The 23,088-nt window shown below is 34.2% G+C and overlaps 1 protein-coding gene across 1 annotated transcript in view; it reads right to left on the reverse strand.

Annotated features, from left to right (window-relative positions):
- Window positions 1-890: 890 nt before the first annotated feature.
- Window positions 891-23,088, reverse strand: part of LOC149785030 (kinesin-like protein KIF21A) — a 259,702-nt gene continuing 237,504 nt past the window's right edge. The window contains exon 37 of the mRNA XM_089978736.1: window positions 891-13,859. Coding sequence (XP_089834862.1) covers window positions 13,757-13,859 — 103 coding nt within the window. The 3' untranslated portion in view covers window positions 891-13,756. The remainder of the gene's footprint in view (window positions 13,860-23,088) is intronic.

Raw genomic sequence — 23,088 nt, forward strand, 5'->3', positions numbered from 1 at the left:
TGAATTCATGGAGTTTTCATATACATCTACAGTACCTAATACATTATGGACTAGACTAAACAAATGAAAGTGTCAATCAGCAAGTGTATTTTAGACTAATTTTGTCTTCATTTAATCAAAAGCACATATTTTTGTGCCTGCTATCAACCTATTTTGAAGGGAAACATGTCATGTACCAAATCTAAATGAACCAGAGTCTACACCGAGTATCTGTTTCTGCCCATTTTAAGTATCATGCTAGCTGGGGCAACTTGGTTGGGAAATGTAATTGGAAACAAGGTTCCTTTCAAAGGCTGTTTTTTTCTGAAGCAAGTGTAGCTTTTAAATGGGTAGTTTTTGTGTGTGGGCAGCTATCCTTTTAATGGGTATTCTGTGAGCTAAAGTTATGTTCAGTTGAATTAAAGTCATCAATTAGAAAGGAATTTGAAATTGTTGGGTCAAAATGCCTTGATCAGTGTCCTTTACACACTGAAATTAATCAACTTCTTATACTCGATTGTAACATCTGTTAGGTTTTGTGACGGTTTATTCTTTGGTTAAAGTACAGAAACCATTTGGCTTTTCCAAGTCACAATGACTTTGGGCTCAAATGGAGGAAGCATACCTGGGAGAATTTTTTGTGAGAATGAAAGCTGTGAATAAATCTACCAGTTTAAAATCCCCCTAACTGATGTACATTGAATCCTGGAGAATTTCATGTCTCGAATACTGGTATTCGTTCCTTGGGATAGATAGACAGATGGATGGGAAAAAGGAAAAATAGAGAGAAGACCATGGATATAGCATACAAGCCTATGGTGGCTGGATTGACAGGTCATTTCAAAGAATCCATTTGCTTTTTTAACAATGCAGATATTCTGGAATGAATTTGTATATAAAAATAAACAATGTTTCAGGAAAATATACAATTTATTTTACTGCATGGAAAATTTAACAAAACCCATGGTAAACGTATATACAAATTAGACATACTGGAATAAGTACTACTTTTTGTAATAAAAAGTACAAAACACTTTGTTGCTAGTCACAGTTGGTCCCTGTAACCACTCTCCATCAGTTACCATATCTAATCTTAAACATACATGAACAAGCAAAACTTAACAAAGCAGTTGCACTGAAACACTTGGAACTTGACCTTCAACATTTGAGTGAATATTGTGGAATGACACAATGTAAAAAACTGATTGGTCCACAAGTAATCAGTCAACATCATATCCAGAATGAATCCGGTTCAGTCTGATTTAGAATAAACATGGACACTGTATGATTTAAATACTTGAAAGGCTTGTAACCCAGATATAAGGCATGGGTAAAGTATTACTGTAAAATGGCTGACTGGAGATCTCGGCCCAATAACGGAGTCAACCCATTACAGATTCAGCCCATACAAATTCAATTAAGAAATCTCCCTATAACATACTCTGCCCATTATGGAGTCAGCCTTACCGTTCACCCTGTATGGCTTCATAACAGTGGTTGTTTATTGAACGATAAATAGCAAACAATGGGCAACAGATTGAAGTTTTTTTTTAGTGATCATTACCTGTGATCTTGTATGGCTTTAAAATACATGATTATGCAAGCTTTTTTTGTTTGATAAGGGGGGTGGGAGAACAGTCACTTTATTTTGTAAATGCACTGCCCACCAAAATATATCAATACATCCATGGATACTGACCATCATGTGGAGTGTTCCAGTGCTTTATATACAAAGAAGCATGCACTTGTGATTCTTGTAACGTGTGACAATACAGAGTTGTAACAATATGTTGTGATTCCTGTAACGTGTGACAATACAGAGTTGTAACAATATGTTGTGATTCCTGTAATGTGTGACAATACAGAGTTGTAACAATATGTTGTGATTCCTGTAACGTGTGACAATACAGAGTTGTAACAATATGTTGTGATTCCTGTAATGTGTGACAACACAGAGTTGTAACAATATGTGTGTGTGTGTGTGATTTGGATTTTTAACGTAGCTTTAACAATTTTTCAGTCATATTGCTATGCTGTCTGCAGTGTGGCAGTTTATAGTAATGTCTATCACTGGGGCATCATGCCGCAGACATGTAGCATGATGTCTCACCCAGTCACATTATCCTGACGCCAGGCTGACCAGTACTACACTAACCTCTTAATGCTGAGCGCCAAGCGAGGCAGCTGTTAGTACCATTTTTGTAAGTCTTTGGTATGACTAGGCTGGGGATCGAACCCACGACCTCCTGCATCCAAGGTGGACGCTCTAACCACTAGGCCACTGGAGCAGTCTGTAACAAACAATATGTTGTGATTCCTGTAATGTGTGACAACACAGATTTGTAACAATATGTTGCAAGAATTTTTGTGCCCAAATTTTGTTCACAAAAGTTACAATATCCTTTGCTCAATGATGTTTTTTTTTTCAGAACTGAAAATGTAGGCAAAACTAATTTAAACTGTGAAAGAATTCAAACCTTGTCTTTATTTGAAATATTGAATGGAAATTTGTATGTCAAAATGCTATAAATCAGTATAACTTCTTTAAATCATTTGATTATATTCAATATTAAAAAAATCAATACTTTTTTATTGGCATGTGCAGGTCTTGGTAGGATTAACACCTGATGAAGATTAATAAAGTGGAACAAATCAATACTTTAATAAATACCAATTTTGTTGTTAATATTTCAAATATTACATTTTTGCTAAAAATTCTCCTAGTTATTCAGTAAATCGTATCAGTATCTTGTTTCATTGAAATAAAAAATAATATTATAACATGTTTTAACTTTTCTTGTCCACTGTTTACACTTAAGAGTTAATTAAGCTGTATATACACCTTTTTATTTAAGCACATTTACTCAGACTGAATTAATTATTTGGTTGTTGGTTGTTGTTGTAGGGTTTAACACCATTTTTCAGCACACCATAGGCTATACATGGCGGCCAGTATTAATGGTGGAGGAAGAACCCAGGAAAACCCTGGAAAGAACCACCGACCCACGAGAAGCTACTGGCAAGCTTTCTCACATACCCACATTAGCTGAATCCAAGAATCGAACCCACACAGACAGAGGTGAGATTGCAGTGATCCGTAACGGAGAGTGCTTTAGACCACTCAGCCACTTGGGGCCCCTTAATTATTTGGTGTTCAACACTTTAATACAAACGTGTCATAACCAAAGCAATTCAATCCAGATTGTTGAATGCTCGGAACCTTAAATGCCATCCAAAAACTTTGCCACCAATTTTTTTCACCCTATGAACTTTTACAGGTACTAAACTGGGTCAAAAAAAAGAGGTTGAATATGTACTGCTGATAATTATATAATAAAACATTTAATTACGGTTAGTACTGATGGAAGGAATAAGAGAGGACAAAGATACACGGCTAAAAATGTCTAAAAGCCTGATGCCTGGGGCCCTTCTAATTTTAGATCTGGCCCATCCTGTATTCTGAGTGTGTTGCCCTCTGGGATTGTTTAAAAAAAATATATATTTGCCTGAGGAAACTTTGATCATACTGATGAAATGTGTAAATGTATTTTCAAGATGTTGACATACCTGCCATAACACAGTGCAATCTGAAGCAGATCACCACTCTCCTACATGAAATTGAGATCTGATTTTAATCAGATTGAAGCATGACGTGTCATGCTAAAATTACGATTTTGTATTCCAAAACCACCTGATATGGTTGTGTTTCAAGAAAACACAATTTTCAGTAATCTTCACAACACCCCCCAAAAAACCCACTACCACTTTCTGTATATACCCATTACATGTAGCATGTTAAAATGGTAAACAGTCGCGATTTGAGCTGATGTAAAACTATCCCTTGGGCAGTTTAAATAGCAGCAATTAAAGGAAAAATGGGCAGGTACAAACCATCTTTTAACATATTACTTAATTGGCTGAGAATAGCTAGTGAGATGTGCTTGAAAGCTGCAGTGGGTGAGCCCATTGTGCTAATTTGCATAGGTAGGATCAGGAAGTGGAACAACCCATTATAGCTAAACCAAAGAAACGCTAGATGCAGGTACAAGAATAAAAGTTATTACATATTATTGCTGTGAATTAGAATGTTTAAGACATGTATTATATTTTGACAAGTGTGTGAACAGCGGCAACGTTTCTTTGAAGTCGGATTTTGTTCCGTATATAGAATGCAAAGCATGATCATTTCACTTGTGGGAATAGTGTTCAAGTGTAATAAATTTTTGAAGCCAATTTATCTGGGATTATAATTTTTGTTCCATATATTTCTACTGTGAAATAAATAACCACTGAAAGAAAAGTAAAATGATTCAAAAAAAGAAATGAGCATTAGAAAAAAAAGAACATTACATCCACATTACTATCGTACAAGTCATGAAGCAATAGGCCAAGTATGTAATGGGCTGAGTACCCTATGGACCAATTTGGATAGACCCAGTTCATTATGGGCTGAGAATGTGGGCCGATTCTGCTATGGGTCGAGCAGCCCTGGAATCATAAAATGCATGATGGAAGGTTCTTCTGTGTTGGACAATCTTATAACAGAACTGTCCCAAAGAGAAATGTACATAACAAAATAGCAACTAAATAATGCCCACATGTGATGGATTCTGTCAAAATGGTAATACTGAAAACTGCAATAAAATTTAAACAGTCTATTCAATGCTACTTAACGCATTTTATCCTTCTAGTCTTCAACATAAAAAGTTTCTTACATGAACAGTGGGGAAAACTTTAGTTGCAACTTAAAGCCCTTTTATTTAAATATGGTCAAAGTCCTGTCAGAAATTTGAACAGAACAGTTTTGATTCTTTATAAAGATTTATTATACTGTACATTCACATTTCACTAGACACTTATTGTAAAGTAAAAAAAAGTGTCCTTGCTGACAACCTGTGAGGTGAATGACGACAAGATACAAAAATTGTAAAGTGTATATTTCTATTTGTCCAAGAATTGTCTTCTTTGATGTGGAGAGTGACATTCTAGACACAAAAACAATCTTCTTTGATGTGGAAAGTGGCATTCTAGATAGATGAAAAAATATATAAATAGCACTGTTACATCTTTTATAACTTTATATTCAAACTATCTTTCCAAACATAATTTCCTCACAAAGCAAAAATCTGAACATTTATATCCTTACATATTATTACTGATTGCTGATGTAAAAAAAAAAAACAGATCTTTTGAACTGGACCTTAAAGTTTTTGCTTCAGGTTGCAAACGAGTGACATTACTAGTACATTATATACCAACCTTGTGTTTAATAGTTTTCTTTGTAGGCACTGGTAGGGTGTAGTTGATAATGGACATAGAAAATGAAAAATGGAGATTTAGTCATCATTTATAGGTTATAACATTTAAAACAACACTCTACCTTGATACCACATATCATATATTCTTACTTATAAGTCGAGTCCAACTGCAAACTGCACAGACCCAGATCTGGGCCTGCAGTTTGTAAGGAGTAATCAGCAGAACTACAACATAGACCCTTATCTGCAGAAGCATTATGCTATGGTATATCAAGATCTTTGTTGTTTGCTGTATGACTTGACTTAAAAGCAAGCATATGTGGTTTGTATCATGTGGTGAATGATGTGGAATAACCATCATACCAATATAAACTATGCATGACCAACCAACAAGATGTAACCAAAACCAAGACTGACATGCAGTGATACAATAAACAAGTAATTAGCTGAAGAAAGATCTTTTCAAGGCAAAACTATTTTAACAATTATGTACATATAAATCAACAAGTAACATGATATGAGATGTAGAAATGAAAAAGGTCAACAAAACACAAGCTGTTCCAGTGGCTTCCCATCATACTCCACTTTTGCAAAATCTTGCTGGCATGCATCATCACAAGCCACAGGCGATAATCCTCGATGGTCCTTTGTCACCTAAGGCTGCCTTTGCTGAGATTTCCTATTTTTCATGAGTTTGCATAAACATATATGCATCAGCAACAATCCCCTACACATCAATGAAAATGCAGATTTTATCAACTGATAAGTAACTGAAATTGGAAAGGAAACTTTGATTGGCTTATTCATACAGTCTGAAAAGTCCTGTTAGTCATAATAGCAAGAAGAAAAAAATTATTGCACAAGCAGTGACTGATTAAGAAGGTTTATGCATATCCAGGAGAAATGAGGAAATCTTTGCATTTGTTGTCACCAGGTGATATAGGTGTGTAGTGGATTATCATTTGTGGATTGTAGTGATGGTTGTGATGAGACCATCCTTTAACAAAATGAACGATGTAGGCCCCTGGGCAAGATAAATATGATAAATAAACATAATACACAGGATTCGACACAGCTATGCTTAACATGAGACAAGTAATGCTGCTTTTCATAATAATGGGTCATCATCCATATTTTTTCTCCTGAAAGACTTTACACATAAATGCAAGAAATTTACTCAAGTTTTATAAATCAGCTTCCAATGATGAAGCTATATATGTACATAAATACATGCATCACAGGGCCCATCAACTGAGTAAAACTTACAAAATCTTAATACATGTATCTTTTGAATTAGGTTTGTCTGAGAAGGCAAACTTTGTTTGATATGAAAGATTTTACTCAAATACAAAAGTCTCAAGTTAAAGACTGGTTAAAAAAGCCCCACGGTAGTTATCTCAATTCTATGAAAACAGATGACAAACAAACAAGAGGCGCAAGTGAGCCTGACAATGCCCATTCCTCAACTGACATATGTCAGCTTGGGAAAGCATTTATACAACAACCAGCATTCTTCCACAGATCCTGGAAATTTGACCATGTTTCTTAACTCAGAAACTGTTCATGGAACCCATCCTTCAAGTACATGCACATACTCTGCATTATAAGGGGAGTTAATCTATCTTGTCAGCATGGATTACCGGGTCTGTCCTTACCTTACCCTCTGCATGCCCCTGGAGTCACAACTTGGAAACCATTGAGATCCCAACTCAAGACAGCTGTGGTGGCTCTGTGGTTCACCGTTAGATTCATGACCAGAAGGTTACAAGTTCAAATATACCACCGATCAGCTATGATTGTCATTAATATGCATGAACCTAACTTGTAATTAAATACATCTGAGATATTGTGGATACAACTTTGCATAGATCAAAAATATGGCCTTCAGATTGTTCATGAGCTCCGCCAATCAGATGCAACATCACCACATTGATATCTGGCACTTACTTGTTAAATTCATCCAAGTGCTTGATAGTATAAATATATTTTCCAAGTCTGATTAAACCTGGAACAGAATGTGACCAGACAACCAGACGCAAGATCAGCTCATTCATATGCAATTATCTTACTCATTTTCAAACTTCAGATTTTAATGGCATAGGCATATATTTACAAATCCGATCAAAATCTGATCCAAATTACTGACATTTGGGTGGTAAAAAGCTAAGCCAATCAGATGCAAGATCACCTTATTAATATCCATAGATCTCTCTCATTATAGAACTTGTCTGAGATCTTGATGATGTAAGCATATAATCTGAGTTGGATCAAATTCAGATTAGAAATATGGCATTGTGGGCAGTAAAAACTCAAACGCCAATGCACAGCCAACTCATTAATATGCATAGATCTTGCCGTTATTCGAACATATCCAAAATACTGATGCAAAAGAAATGTTACTTTCAAAAATGTAAAAACTTTAACATTTTTCACCATGATCAAGCAAGCTTTAAACTTAAGCAGGCAGGACATGAACTTTTTGCATGTCAGTAAAAGCTTTAGATATACAGTAATATCATCTTAAAGTTTCAGTTCAATGTAACAAATGATGTAGAAGATACGCGACTTTTAAAAAACTGTAACACAAAACTTTAATATTGTTCAGCAAGATGCAACAGCGCTGTGGTAGCTCAGTTTTTAGCATGTCAGACTTATTATCAAGGGGCATGGGTTCAAATCCTACCATCAGACCAGCCTGGAGCAGCTAGAGTGGTGTGTTTTTGGGCAAGTCACTTTACCTCAATTGCCTTGGCACTATATAACCTACTTGCGTTGCTGTGGCATGAAGCATCAAAGCAAACCATGGTGCTACAAGATTTCTACTTAAGCAGTTGAGTCAGGCAAGACAGAAACCCTTATCACATCATAACTTTAAGAATTTAAAAAAATATACATGTAGAACTTTCGCACTGTAGATGATGCAGATGCTGTCCAAGGAAAAGTGACTGTTGTATTTCCCCCATGTTTACATAGGTAAGACTGAAGTAATAATTTTGTTATGTATAATTATTTGTACATAAAAATAGTAATAAAAAAGTGTACATGCCTTCTACTGTCAATGACCTTCAAGACCCAAAGCAACTGAATACTTTAGATAGGGAGACCCACTGTACTCTCGAGTTTCAGAAGTTTTATTGCACATGTGCAGTAAGCTAGGTACTCACTTATAGGTTGGGTCCAAATGCAAATAACAGACAGTGATTTGCCATATCATAATGCATTGACAGATCCGAGTCTATGTTGTTTGTTCTACTGATTACTCCTAACTGCATGGAGCAATATCTCTTTGTGCAATATGTGACAGCAGATCTGGGTCAATGAAGTTGGATCCAACTTTTACATGAGTATATTCATTATTACTTTTAATTTCATGCTTGCACAAGCTTGCAGAAGGAATTCTGTAATTATACTCTACATTAAACCATATTGTCATTGCTGTACTTTTACAGAGCAAAAACATCAGCAGCAAGAGGTTGTTAAATGGGCAAGACTTCCAATATTTGCTTCCATTTTATTATTTTAATCAGCAACAGTTATAAGTTTCAGTCAGCAAGGTTTTCTTGAATTTGTCTGAGGTTTTTCTTAAAGATTAAGTCCAGAATATGTACAATGCAGGACAAGATAAATTATCAACATTTTTTCATCAGCTGATGAGGATGTAACCATTACATGACACCAAGCTATTACATCACCTTCTTTTAATTATCACCAGCAGGAAAAAACAAACAAAATAATCATTAATTACAATGGAACATGTAACATAAACAACCTAAGAAAATATTTTATAGATTTACAGCTGAATATTCAAACAGGAAGTACAGCACAAGAAATGTGAAATAGCTTTTACAATAGCTGGAATGTCAACATGGAAAATATAAAAATTAAACAAACTGGTTGTCTAAAGTTGCAATTCAGTGCAGAATACATTATGGAATAATACAGGTATATTTGAAAATGTCGCCTGAGATCAGTATATAATCAACTATGTGTGCAAGCTCCAGACATTATATGCTTCCAACTATCATCATGTGAATCATACTGTCATTAACACACAGACTACAAGTGTTTCACATAACAACTGACTACAAAATGTGAATCACAGCTCATTCAAAAACCAGTTACAAAACTGTAAATCATACATCAATCAACCACCGACTAAAAATTCTAAATTCTAAATTATACTTCATTCATATGCCAGGTACAGACTGCAAAAAAGTGAAAACTGTACATCTTGATACACTAACTACAAGGTTTGAATCACATGTATAACATCCAACCACTGACTTCTATGTGTGAATTACATGTCATTTGGCCATGGTCTATAATGTGTGAATCATATATATATATATCATCCAACCATGGACTACAAAGTGCCAATCACACTGCATACACCACTAATTATAATGTGTGAATCACATGCATGTCATTCAACCACTGACTACAATGTGTGAATCACATGCATGTCATTCAACCATTGACTACAATGTGTGAATCACATGCATGTCATTCAACCATTGACTACAAAGTGTGAATCACATGCATGTCATTCAACCATTGACTACAAAGTGTGAATCACATGCATGTCATTCAACCCTGGAATACAAAGTGAATCACATGCATGTCATTTAACCATTGACTACAAAGTGTGAATCACATGCATGTCATTCAACCACTGACTACAATGTGTGAATCACATGCATGTCATTCAACCACTGACTACAATGTGTGAATCACATGCATGTCATTCAACCACTGACTACAATGTGTGAATCACATGCATGTCATTCAACCATTGACTACAAAGTGTGAATCACATGCATGTCATTCAACCCTGGAGTACAAAGTGTGAATCACATGCATGTCATTCAACCACTGACTACAAAGTGTGAATCACATGCATGTCATTCAACCACTGACTACAATGTGTGAATCACATGCATGTCATTCAACCATTGACTACAAAGTGTGAATCACATGCATGTCATTCAACCATTAACTACAAATTGTGAATCATATGTATGAAATTCAACCCTGGAGAACAAAGTGTCAATCATATGTACGTCATTCAACCCTGGAGTACGAAGTGTCAATCACATGTACATTATTTAACCTTTATTACAAACTGATTCTACCCTGGATTATAAAGTGTGAATCACATACATGTCATTAAACCATTGACTACAAAGTGTGAATCACATGCATGTCATTTAACCACTGACTACAATGTGTGAATCACATGCATGTCATTCAACCATTGACTACAAAGTGTGAATCACATGCATGTCATTCAACCCTGGAGTACAAAGTGTGAATCACATGCATGTCATTCAACCACTGACTACAAAGTGTGAATCACATGCATGTCATTCAACCACTGACTACAATGTGTGAATCACATGCATGTCATTCAACCATTGACTACAAAGTGTGAATCACATGCATGTCATTCAACCCTGGAGTACAAAGTGTGAATCACATGCATGTCATTCAACCCTGCAATACAAAGTGTGAATCACATGCATGTCATTCAACCATTAACTACAAATTGTGAATCATATGTATGAAATTCAACCCTGGAGAACAAAGTGTCAATCATATGTACGTCATTCAACCCTGGAGTACGAAGTGTCAATCACATGTACATTATTTAACCTTTATTACAAACTGATTCTACCCTGGACTACAAAGTGTGAATTATATGCATGTCATTCTACCACTGACTACAAAGAGTGAATCACATGCATGTCATTCAACCCTGGACTACAAAGTGTCAATCACATGTACATTATTTAACCTTTACTACAATCTGATTCTACTCTGGAGTACAAAGTGTGAATTATATGCATGTCATTCTACCACTGACTACAAAATGTGAATCACATGCATGTCATTCAACACTGGACTAGAAAGTGTGAATTATATGGATGTCATTCAACCACTGACTACAAAATGTCAATCACATGTACATTATTTAACCTTTATTATAAACTGATTCTACCCTGGAGTACAAAGTGTGAATTATATAGATGTCATTCTACCACTGACTACAAAATGTGAATCACATGCATGTCATTCAACCCTGGAGCACAAAGTGTGAATCACATGTATGTTATTTAACCTTTGATTACAAAGTGTGAATCATATGTAATGTCATTCAGTCATGGACTACAAGGCTGTGAATCACATTTCATTCAACCACTAACAATAAAATGTGAATCACATTTCATTCAACTTCTGACAGTAAATTATCAATTACATTTCATTCAACTTCTGACAGTAAAGTACGAGTTATATGGCTTTCCACCTTTGACAATAAAGTGTAAATTAAATGGCATTTAACATCTGATAATAAAATATGAATCACATTTCCTTCAACCTCTAACAACACAGTGTGAATCACATCATTCAACCTATGGATACAAAACAAATATTACATGTCATGCAAACACTGATTACAAATATAAATCACATCTAATTCAACCACTGATTACAGCATGAATTGTACATTTAACCAAACATCGGATTCTACCACTTAAAAAATGTGAATCATACATTCAACCACTGACTACAAAGTGCAAATCATGCATCATTTAACCACGAAAAGGTGAATCATGTTCAAACACTAAATACTCAGGTGAAATATATATCATCCAACCACTAATTAAACAATCATTTTTATTCCGTTGCTTCAAGAATCTATAGGTAAAGCATAAACTTGATTATCACAGGTGAGCAAACAATCTTGTACATGGTACTCAGGTTATACCATCTATATTAGCTTACAAGTCAGGTCCAACTGAAAACTACAGACTCTGATCGATCAGGATCATCGCAAGTGGTTGGCAATATGGGCAAATGTTTGGAAGTTCACAGGTCATATTCTTTTATTTTCTGTATTTTACTTCAATAAAAATGTACACTTTTTCATTAAAATATCATAATTTCATTATTATTCTTATGACTATTAAAAGATTTATAGAGTCTCTGGTGTATCCAAGGGTGGGGAGTGCTACTTGACCTGGGTGCCATTTCCTCCAGCACAAACTTGCAATGGCCCTAACAGTGACCTCCATGGCATAATGTGTCTGGCAGATTAAAGTATATATTGTTTGTTCTACTAATTAATGTTAACCAAATTCATAGGACACACATCAAGGTTTTTGCAGTCGGATTTGACTTGCATGCTAGTAAAAATGGTAAAACACCCCTTTCAAATCATATATTTATATGGTACAAGAAATATTTAACAATGAGGAGGAAATTATTTTGACATTGATGTACAACAGATTATTCTCATTATGCCACACATTTTGTGCTTCTGATCTTGTGACATTTTCATGGTGTTTTAATTTTACATATATGTGAGACATTACCACTAGAATTTAATTTATATTATATCACGTTTTACAAGATATTTTCATTGATGTTACTTAGCAAATGAGAGACTGATGATTGTAAAAATTAAATCAAAATGAAAAGAACCTGCTGTAAAATAGTTTTGAAAGACTGACAGTGTTACTAAAATACAGATTGCAGAACACATTGATTTTCACAGCTAAGTTCTTTGAACAGTTCGCGGTATCTTCAGATGTATCCAATATTTAAAACTAAAATTACTACACTCATCAATCCCTTATCCAAACAAAGCTGATTACATTGCACCATTAACTCGAGATGAAAGCATCAAACAAACAAAAATTATGGAAGCAAATGCCCAAGACATATTAACAAATTTATAATAAATGGATGACTGGCTTTCACTTTTGAGATCAAAAGGTCATATGAAACAAATATGAGACAAATTTCACATACAAAGACCGTCTTACTAAAATAAGGAAACCCCAAAAATTTCCTAAACTGTATGTCTACCAGTAATTTGATCACGTTATTTGATTACTGAGTATAGAAACAATAATTTTCCAAAATTTCCTTGGCTGAAATAGTAAAAACAAATTTTTTTCCAAACTGGAGCATTTTTTAAAAGTTTCTAAACAATCCAAGAAACTGATGATCAGATAGATTTCAGTACTATGCTTAAAAAATTAGCATGCCACGGAATGGAATATGACATCAAATCGTTACTATCAAAAAACCAAACCCTCTTGATTCTGGATTTAGTGGATTTTCACACCTGAAGCAATAATAAGATTCAAATAAGAAATTCAGCAAATAGGTATTAATAAAATGTTTTCAGAGTAATGCAACTTAAATAATATTGACAATCAAATGTTCCCTTAATTCCAATTTATGATACTTAACATTATAAAACACTGCATTATTTTTTAAAGAATTACTGGTCCTTTTGCATGCAAAAAATAAATCTCCAATAATTTTGTGCATACGAAGATTTATCAGATCCTGAAGTTATGTTTACTTTTTCTCTGTTATTTATTAAAAACAGAGACAAGGTGAACAATGTGCCATCTGTGAGACCTATAAAAATGTACTTAGAGTGACCAAATCCTACATATGCCACTTTGTCCTTGAAACTGTTTCTATAACAACAGGGTTAGCCAGGGTCAAGAGGAGCTGTTGCTTTGCCTGTCATCTGCTACATTATCTGAGCTGTCTGAGGGGTCTCCAAACCCTGGTTTCTGCTTCCAGATTCTCACAGTATGATCACTACAGAGAGGGAAGCAAAGGGAGAAAGCAGGTGAAAAACATAAATCTAGCTATTTTAATGCAAAATGAACCTAGTTGTCACTGCAAGCTGGGAAAGAAACAGATTCAAACCATACTATGAACAACACAGGCATTCCTTCACAAGATATCCATTCCATACAAATTGTCAACAATAAATTAGCATATTAAAATCTAAGTGCATGTAATTTCTCTTTTGGCCTGAAACTGGAAAGAGTTTGATTTCTAATGGGCCTTTCAACGAGTTTATAATTATTATTATTTATTAATGAAATTAAACTTTTGCCATATGCTTTCAGTGTATAAATAAATACAAAAGGAGAAGAAAATCTGATGAACCAGCATGCGTCTTGAACAATGGGATGCAACTCCACATAGTAACTACCTATGTTGTGTCATTTGATCCACTGATTTTTTCCCCATTTGATTAATTTCTTATCTTAGTTATCCATTGTTATTGGAAAGCACATAAATAACAAATTCTGAATATAAAAAATGACATTTAATGCATTCCCTACAAAAAAATCTAGTAGTTTTTCCAAAAATTCCATAAAAAAAATTCAAGGACTTTTTCAAGGATAAGACAAACTTTTTTGAAATCAAAGAAGATGGCTTGGCAACTCCTTAAAACTCATGGATATTTCAAGGTTTATGAACCATGACCTCATTATAATGCAAGGATCTCGCTGATGACTGAACTCATCGAAGATCTTGATCGTATAAGCTTACATTAACAGATATGATCAAAATAATATCAGAAATATGGCCTCTGAAGTTCACATTACCAGCCAATCAGATGCAAGATCACCTCACTGATATGCATGGATGTTACCTATAACCAAAATCAGAAAACTTGATGCAATAAGCGTATGTACCAAATCTGATTGAAACTCTGGCTTCTGGTGTTTACAAATTTGGCCAGTCAGCTGCAAAATTATTTCATTAATATAAGTGAATGTTGCTTATAACTTAATTTATCTAAGATCTTTGTGAACAAGTTTACACACCAAATCAGATCAAGCTCTGATCAGAAATCTGGCCTCTAGAGTGGTAATAAGTTCCACCAATCAGATGCAAGATCAGCTCATTAATACATAGAGGATCTTGTTCATTTTTAAACACATCAAAGTGTTTGATAATATCAGTCTATATTCCAAGTTTGATCAAAATAGGATCAGAAATGTGACTTCCATAATGGCAACATGTGCGGCCAATCAGATGCAAGATCACCTCATTAGTATGCATGTATCTTGCTTGTTACCAAAAGTTTCTGAGATCCTGAAGGTACAAAGTCTGATAAAAACTAGATCAGAAATATGGATTCCAGAGTGGTAACAATCAGAATCAAGATCATTTCATTATTATTCATGGATCTTGCTCATTAATTATTGAACTTGTCCAATATTTTGATGATACAGGCATATATTCCATGTGTTTAAAATCAGAACAGAAATATGACCTTCCGAGTGGTAACAAGCTCAACCATAATGCATCATCAACATACTGGTACACAGAAATCACTCATATTTGAACTGTCAGATATTGATGATATGAACCTATATTCAAAGTTTGTTCAAAATGGAATAAAAAACATGGCCTCTAAAGTGGTAACAACATTCACAACGCCATGCCATAAGCTCACCAGACCTTATGCCAAGGTGAGACAAAAACGTACAAAAACAAGTCTGGACATAGTTTACATAAAAATTGCAATAAACAGGAAAGCAAAGTTTAAAACTGAATGAAGGCCAAAGATTCAAGACTAAATAACCTATTAACTTTCCAATTGGTGCTTTTTCAATTTCTTTTAACTTTATAAAGATGATGTAAAAGAGTAAAACAAATATTGAAAACTAAATGAAAATTCAAAGGTAGTAAGATTAATAAAATTTATCTGAAAAAGGAATTAGTGACAGACACTGGGATGCAAATATTTCACAACTGAGTTTTAGGAAAGATTTCTTTTTGCGAATAAACTTTACAACATGAGAATTTTAGCACTTGGTTAGGTTCTATAATAAAGCATTTATGCAAATTCTGGAATAAATGCAAGCACAGGTGACAGGGAAGCATAGAACATGATGTTCAATTAGGACTGAGATCACTCATCTATCTATGTGACACCTGCATAATTATAATTATCCAATACAAAACCACTTGACCAAGAAATATGGATTAGTAGGCTGCCAACAATTTTCTTCCAATTCTGTTGACTGGTTTCAAACACAATTGTCTGAAGGTTTCTTCATATTTTAGAAAACCTTAATCCTATTTAACAAACCCATCAACAAAAATGAAAGGATGTTATGCCAAGAGACTGTCTGTAAAATTTGGTTAAATTCTCTCCAGAAGTTTAAAAAATGTAAAGTATAGGTTTCTACAGTTTTAGTCATTGTGGCTACATTGGATAACAAATTGAAGTCATTTGTACAAAGTTTTCATGGGCTTCAATCTTTCTTTCAATTTTTGGTATTTTTCTACCGAGTAATTTTTGATAAGTCATGTAAAGGTTTTATTGTTTGGTAATTGTGGCCAAATTTAATGCTGAATTGGCATCATTTGTACAAAACTAAATTAACTTTAAACCTGGATGACTATTGTCCAATTTAGTAAATGTCTGGAGCAGTTCTTGAGAAATTTAAATTTTTAATGTTAGTAATGGCTGCCATATTTGATGGCATGTAATTTTGCACAAAATTAAAATGCCTTTTATGCCAGAATGTTTTCTTTCAAATTTTGTCAAATTCTTTTTATCAGCAATTTAAAAAGTCTTTAAAGGTTACACAATTTAAAAATTCTGTCACGAACAGAAAATCTAATCAGGTCATTTCGATATTTTTTGTACTACTGAGCTAGAGTGGATTCAGGACAGACATATCCCTGTACAGATGGGGCAGCTAAAAATTCCCCAATTGCCCTCTTGTGCTACTGCAGTGCGTGCACAATAATAAGATTATCATATGCTTATTGATTATAAAATAACCTGTCACTCTTTCTGCATAGGAAACATAATGTTCTACCCAGTAATAAAAGAATCATTTAATCAGCACACATATATTATCATCCTGGATTGCAAAAAAAGAACATAAAGAAAGAAAATAATGGTTCAGTTTCAGATTGGGTAGCAAAGAAAAATTGGGAAAATTTAGCACAAGAAGCTTAAAATGAAGCATGCTAAATGGATTTGTTGTCTGGAGGCAGAGCTAACTACAAGGCTTGATGAAATGCGGGAATACTGGGTGGAGGAGAATGAATGGGGAATCTTATATGAAAATGTACTAATTGAACAAAACATTTTTCTCAAGCTAAGGAAGAAGGTACAGAATTCAGAATAGGTGGTTTTAACACACTGTAGTGTGTTGAGTGTCATTCTCCTCTCCCTGTCTCTAGGTGGCTATTTTAATGCAGGAATGAAATCTTTCAAGCAAGCATGTTGTAATTAAGAAGAATTCTGTTTTAATCAAACATATTCTTAAATACATGCAAAGCCCTTGATCATTAAATTAAAGAAAGCAGGTAAATGTGACCTACTTTATGTTCAAATGGTGTTGATTCATTGAAGTAAAGATTCTAATGAATATTTAAAAACACATATTTAATTTCTCAGCCAACACAATACTCCAAAGCCAAAACTTGAATCAAGAGGTCAAATTGAAACATAAACTTGGTGCGAAAACAAAAAGCAAGGATTGCACACTTTATACTCAGTCAGGTATGTAAAACTTGCACCAGAAAAAGAATAAATGATAATTATTTTGAATTTTGTAACATGATCAGGAAAATTATTGCATTATTACGCATACAATCAAAGTCTGCAATAAAAGATTTAACTGTCTGTCATTTTCAACAACTTTAAAAAAATTACAAGAGTCAATAATGTGTTCCACTAAATATAAGTATCAGTACCTCATACACACTGATCATTCATGTCAAGCTTTGTATAGGTGTCATGAATCCTCTTCACGTCAACATGGTATTTATATTAAACCTTTCACATATTAACAGCAATTTTTTTATCTATACCTAAGAAAACCACATTTGATTGTAAACATCAGATCATTTTGCACTGACCCTTTCAATGTAACAACTTGCAAGGAATGTAGGTCCATGGGTAAACTAAATAAATAATAAATATTGAAACAAGTCTCCCAGAACATTTTGTAACTAAAGACAAGTTATGAAGATGACAGTGGTGGTGATGATGATAATGATAATGAATAAGCTGGTGATAAGGCAGGTGATGAAGAAGATGAACATGATGATGTTAACCATCTCTTTGAGGCTGGCGGTACTGCCAGATCTTTACAACAGTCTCACTGCAAAAGAATGGAGAAGATACAGCTGCTGAGAAGAGATGAGTTAAAAAACATAGTTGGAATGATAAAGGTAAAGTAAGGCTATCAGTTTTGGTTTAATAGATATATATTACCTGTTCTAAAACAGAGTAACCAAAAATTATAAGGATGCAGTAACTGACCCATTAGCAAACACGAGGTAACCCATGTCAATTCATGTGACCCTTTAACCCACATTTAATAGCATGACTCTGTAGTACATTTTGGGGGTATTTTGTTATCAATGCAAGTTATTATCTTCACTTTAATACCCTCAGAAAAACAATTAAATTTTCAATGAAACTTCTCATGCGAAAAATCCTTCAGGCCTTGGATTATGGTTTCTACAACAAAAACAAACTTGGAAAGCATGGAATTTTTATGCAGATTATGGATGGACAGATGGAAGGATATTATCCATCAAGATTATAGGCAAGTGAGTGCATCACAAAAATGAATTGTTATAGCATCATGATTCAAATATGAAGAGAATCTATTAAGGGGTTTATATATATATATATATATATATATATATATATATATATATATATATATATATATATATATATATAGTCTTACTTTCCCACTTGCATGGGCTTTACACAAGTATTTCTTAATGAGTGTTCACCTGTTACAAAATATTCACTAAAGCTGGGCTGCGCTAAGCAGGTTGTTACTGAATGACAGTGAATATTTGAAATGTTATATTTACACATTATTAAACATTTCTTGATTATATTATTGTGATACATCAAAAGAATGTTAGCAGATCACCACACTACAGGCCACTGGCACATTAGCATATTTGAGACTACAGGCACATCAATACATTCAATATTGGAACTTATTTTGAATACCACTGTAATTCAGTAGGAACTTTATACATTCAGACTTGTGATAAATCTTTTTGGACTACACCTCTCCCTCAATAACTCATGCACAACAGGGTCCACAAACATAGACCTCACTATAAGCAAGGTGTGAGTTACCGAAGGACCTTCAAAAATTGGAAGAAAATTGCTTTGACATCGAGAAAACCGTGAGGGGGGGAGTGGCATTACGGAACTGGGCTGTTTATTGACTGAATCCTCATTTTACAATCACATCGATAATAATTTTTAATAACGCGCTTTTCTAATGAAGTTGTTCATTATTCTGTTTATATAACATTTATTTTCAAAATGTCCAACATATGAAAGATCGTTCCAACTGGTTTCAACAACCATCACGTGTACATGAAAAAATCTGTGCATTACATCACTGCTTTTTGTTTTCTTGATGAGTCTGGTTCCCATAGTGGTGTTTAATATTATCCTGCCAGATCAGGAGTCCCAAGAGCAGGGAACTAGACTAACTGTTGATATGCTGCAAACAAGATTCCTTTTTTCAAAAACACGCAACATTTATTTCATGTGACAATCGTCTGCATTGAAACTCAATTTTTGTATTGTTCAATTAGTACAATATTGATGTTGTGATTTCACTGGAAGCAATAATGAAACTTCTTATCATCCTTGAAGATATCTCTAAGTGTCTGTTCAAGAATTCTCTGAAACTTGCTTGCTGACAAAGGAACATATCTATGAAATCAAGCTCTTTATTTTACGAAGTATTCATTTCGCTTGGCTGCCTTGTTATCTTTGATCACAGTTATGAAAGAGTCGGTTTATTTAAGGTAATTTATGTAACATACACAATAACATTTATAAGTGTTCTATTGATCAAATGAAGTGAGTTCACCCGACATACAACCGGGGCCACTAGATTTTAAGATTGTTGGATTTTTGTTCCTTTTAACTTTTCTTTTATTCCACCTCCTTTATTTGATTCAAAAGACTTAATTAATGTGATAATACAAAGGAGGCCAGCTTTTAATTCAGTGCAACAATACAACAAATACTTCAAGAAGTCAGTTATCAAAACACAGTCGGCACTTAATTTGGTCCTCAGAGAAATGCTTGAAGACATAGCTGTTACGGTAGATTGACCCATTTCACGTTTCATTTCAAGAGGGCACATTGCATTTATGACGATTACACTTAAAAGGAACTAAATGACAGAACTAGAACACAAATTTAAATTGATAATTTTTAAAAATTTTATTTGTATTTATTAAAGTACTGCCTCCACTCGGCATAAGTGACATTTTCATTGATTGAAATTTCTTACATATCGTTATTTGCAGTGTACTAGAAATGTCATTGGAAAGACAATGTAAAAAATTGTATGACCTATTTTTAAATTTGATATTTCATAGTGTTGATTAAAATTTCCAGGTCCTATCTACCGTTTTCGGCAATAAAACGAGTGATACATCAAAGTTACCAATTTTGATCGCGATTTTCTTCAAGTTCAACAATCAGGGATCAATTTTTGGGGTATTTTCTGGTTTAAAAAATGGGATCCACACCTGACCCTGCATTATAAGCGGGTTCGCGAGTTATCAGGGTGCGAGTTATCGAGGGAGTGGTGTATTTAGGATTTAATTTACTTTACTGCAAGTTCTTGTAAAATGTTTCACTTTCTATTCAATGAAAATAAATTATTTGTTGAATTTTACAAAACGTGTTGGTTTTCACTCTTTTCTGTTATTTAGTTTAAGATCATAGAGTTGTAACAGGACAAACAAGACATTAAAAGACACTTCGTGAAAACCTAATACCAGCATGACCATCCATTCAGAAGAAGTGATAATAAAATTGTCAAGATGGCCATAATGGGAGCCATATTTGATATAAGACTGACCCCATTTGCATATAGGATCAACAAGAGATGATAAGAAATCTTGCAGTTAAAACCTTATGTCTGGATGTCAGTGCATCATCATTTTCATTCAGGAGCAAACAGATACCATAAGAAGTCTTCTAACAAAAACCCAATGCTGACATTACTTTCAATTTAGGAGGAGTAGTTATAAAACGATTTTCAAGATGGCTGATATGGTGGCCATATTTGAGATCAGATCAGCACCATTTTCATTCAGGACCAACTAAATATCATAATTAGTCTTCTGGTGAAAACTTATGTAGCAATAACAAGATTTTAAAGATGGATGCCACCGTGGCCATACTGGATGTCAGATTAGCACAGTTTTCATTAATGGTCAATTAGACAGTATTATCTGTCTTCTGGTGAAAAGCCAATGCTAATATGGCCATCCATTCTGCAGTGGTACACACGAATTTCATGACCGATCAGACATAAGCAAGTATATATGAAATTCTTTTCAGTTAGTAATAAGAAGATTTTGAAGATGCCAGATTAGTACTATGTTCATTTAGTACCAACCAGACATCTTTAAGTGACAACCCCATGCTGATATGACCATCCATTTGTTAGGGGTAGTGATAACAAGATTTTCAAGATGGTCACTTTGGTGGCCATGCTGAATGTTCAAGCAGCACAGTTTTCATTTAGGACAAACCTAACACCGTAAGAGGTCTTCTGATGAAAACACCATGGTGATACAAACTTCTATTTAAAAAATGGCTTCCATGGTGGTCATACTGATGTCAAATTGTCTCCATATTCATTTCGGACTATCAAAAGAAGTCTTAATATCGAAAACCCCATGTTGATATAGAAGCTATAACAAAATTGTCAAGATGGCAGCTGTGGTGGCTTGGATGTCTAAGAAGCACCATTTTCAATTTGGATCAACTAGCCCATGGTATGAATGCCTAATGTTTCATGGCAATGTTCCAGGTAGTTTAGAAGTACTGATAACAAACTTGTACTAAGAAATGCATGGATAATGGACGACATGATGGACCATAAATGACAGACCACAGATAATGGAAGACCATACTATAAGTTCTTGTAGTCTATGACCAGCACAGTTAAAAAGAAACTGTTTTTGAGGAAATCTGATCAAATTAATTTGAAATAGGTTTTCTAAATATTCAGCAGTTGTTTTTAATAATTGTGGTAAAAAATTTCAGTGTCATAATTTTTGGGAAAAGTATATCTTTTATTACATATTTTTTTAGGAATATATATTTAATAACATTAGTGTAAGGAACTAAACTCCACTACCTCTCAAATCCAGCCCTTGCAGAAAGACAAAAATTTCATCTTTCCAGTTCATATACCAAATAAAGGGAAGAAACTCTTACCCATTACCTCTCCTTACCACTACATGGCACCTACATGTGGGGATCCCAAACCTTTTGAAAACAAATTCTTTCAGATTTTGTTGGTATGATGACAAATTACATCTTAACAGGCATACAGTATGATTTATCAATGGGCTCAACATATATACTTGCTTATAAGTCAAGTCAAATTGCAAGCAACAAAGATCCTGATCTGCTGTGTCATAATGCTCCTGCATACCAGGGTATGTGTTGTTTGTTGGACTGATTACACCTAACAAACTGTAAAGAACCAGACATAATGGCACATTATGTGATGGCAGATCTGGGTCTGTGCAGTTTGCAACTGGACTAGCCATATAAGTGAGTATTTATGGTACTTCTCGAATGTGAAGGTTCCACTTCAGATAACCTGTTATTTTGACATCTAACTATTTCAGTGAAATTTTCGACAGAACTTCCTTCCAATCAATATGACATACAAATTTTATTAGATTTTTCATCTGCATTATATTTTATCTTCTGGGCTGGAATCGCATACCCATTTTTGTGCCTATTTCTGTAGTTTATTAATATCATTTTGTAGGATTTTAGTATCCTGCTTGGTTCAGACTGGTCTGTAACAAAAATAGTCATATGGATAAAGGCACATTTTTGAATTAATTTTAATCATTATACAATTGATGTACAAAGAGAAATGTACTGGACCAAGTAATGTGTCTTGAGATAATGCAAAACTACTTATGACCAATCAGAGCTGGACAATTTACTAACACACATTCT

The sequence above is a fragment of the Sinohyriopsis cumingii genome, chromosome 13, assembly GCF_028554795.1.
Source record: "Sinohyriopsis cumingii isolate HCF-2022 chromosome 13, ASM2855479v2, whole genome shotgun sequence".
Classification (NCBI taxonomy): Eukaryota; Metazoa; Mollusca; class Bivalvia; order Unionida; family Unionidae; genus Sinohyriopsis; species Sinohyriopsis cumingii.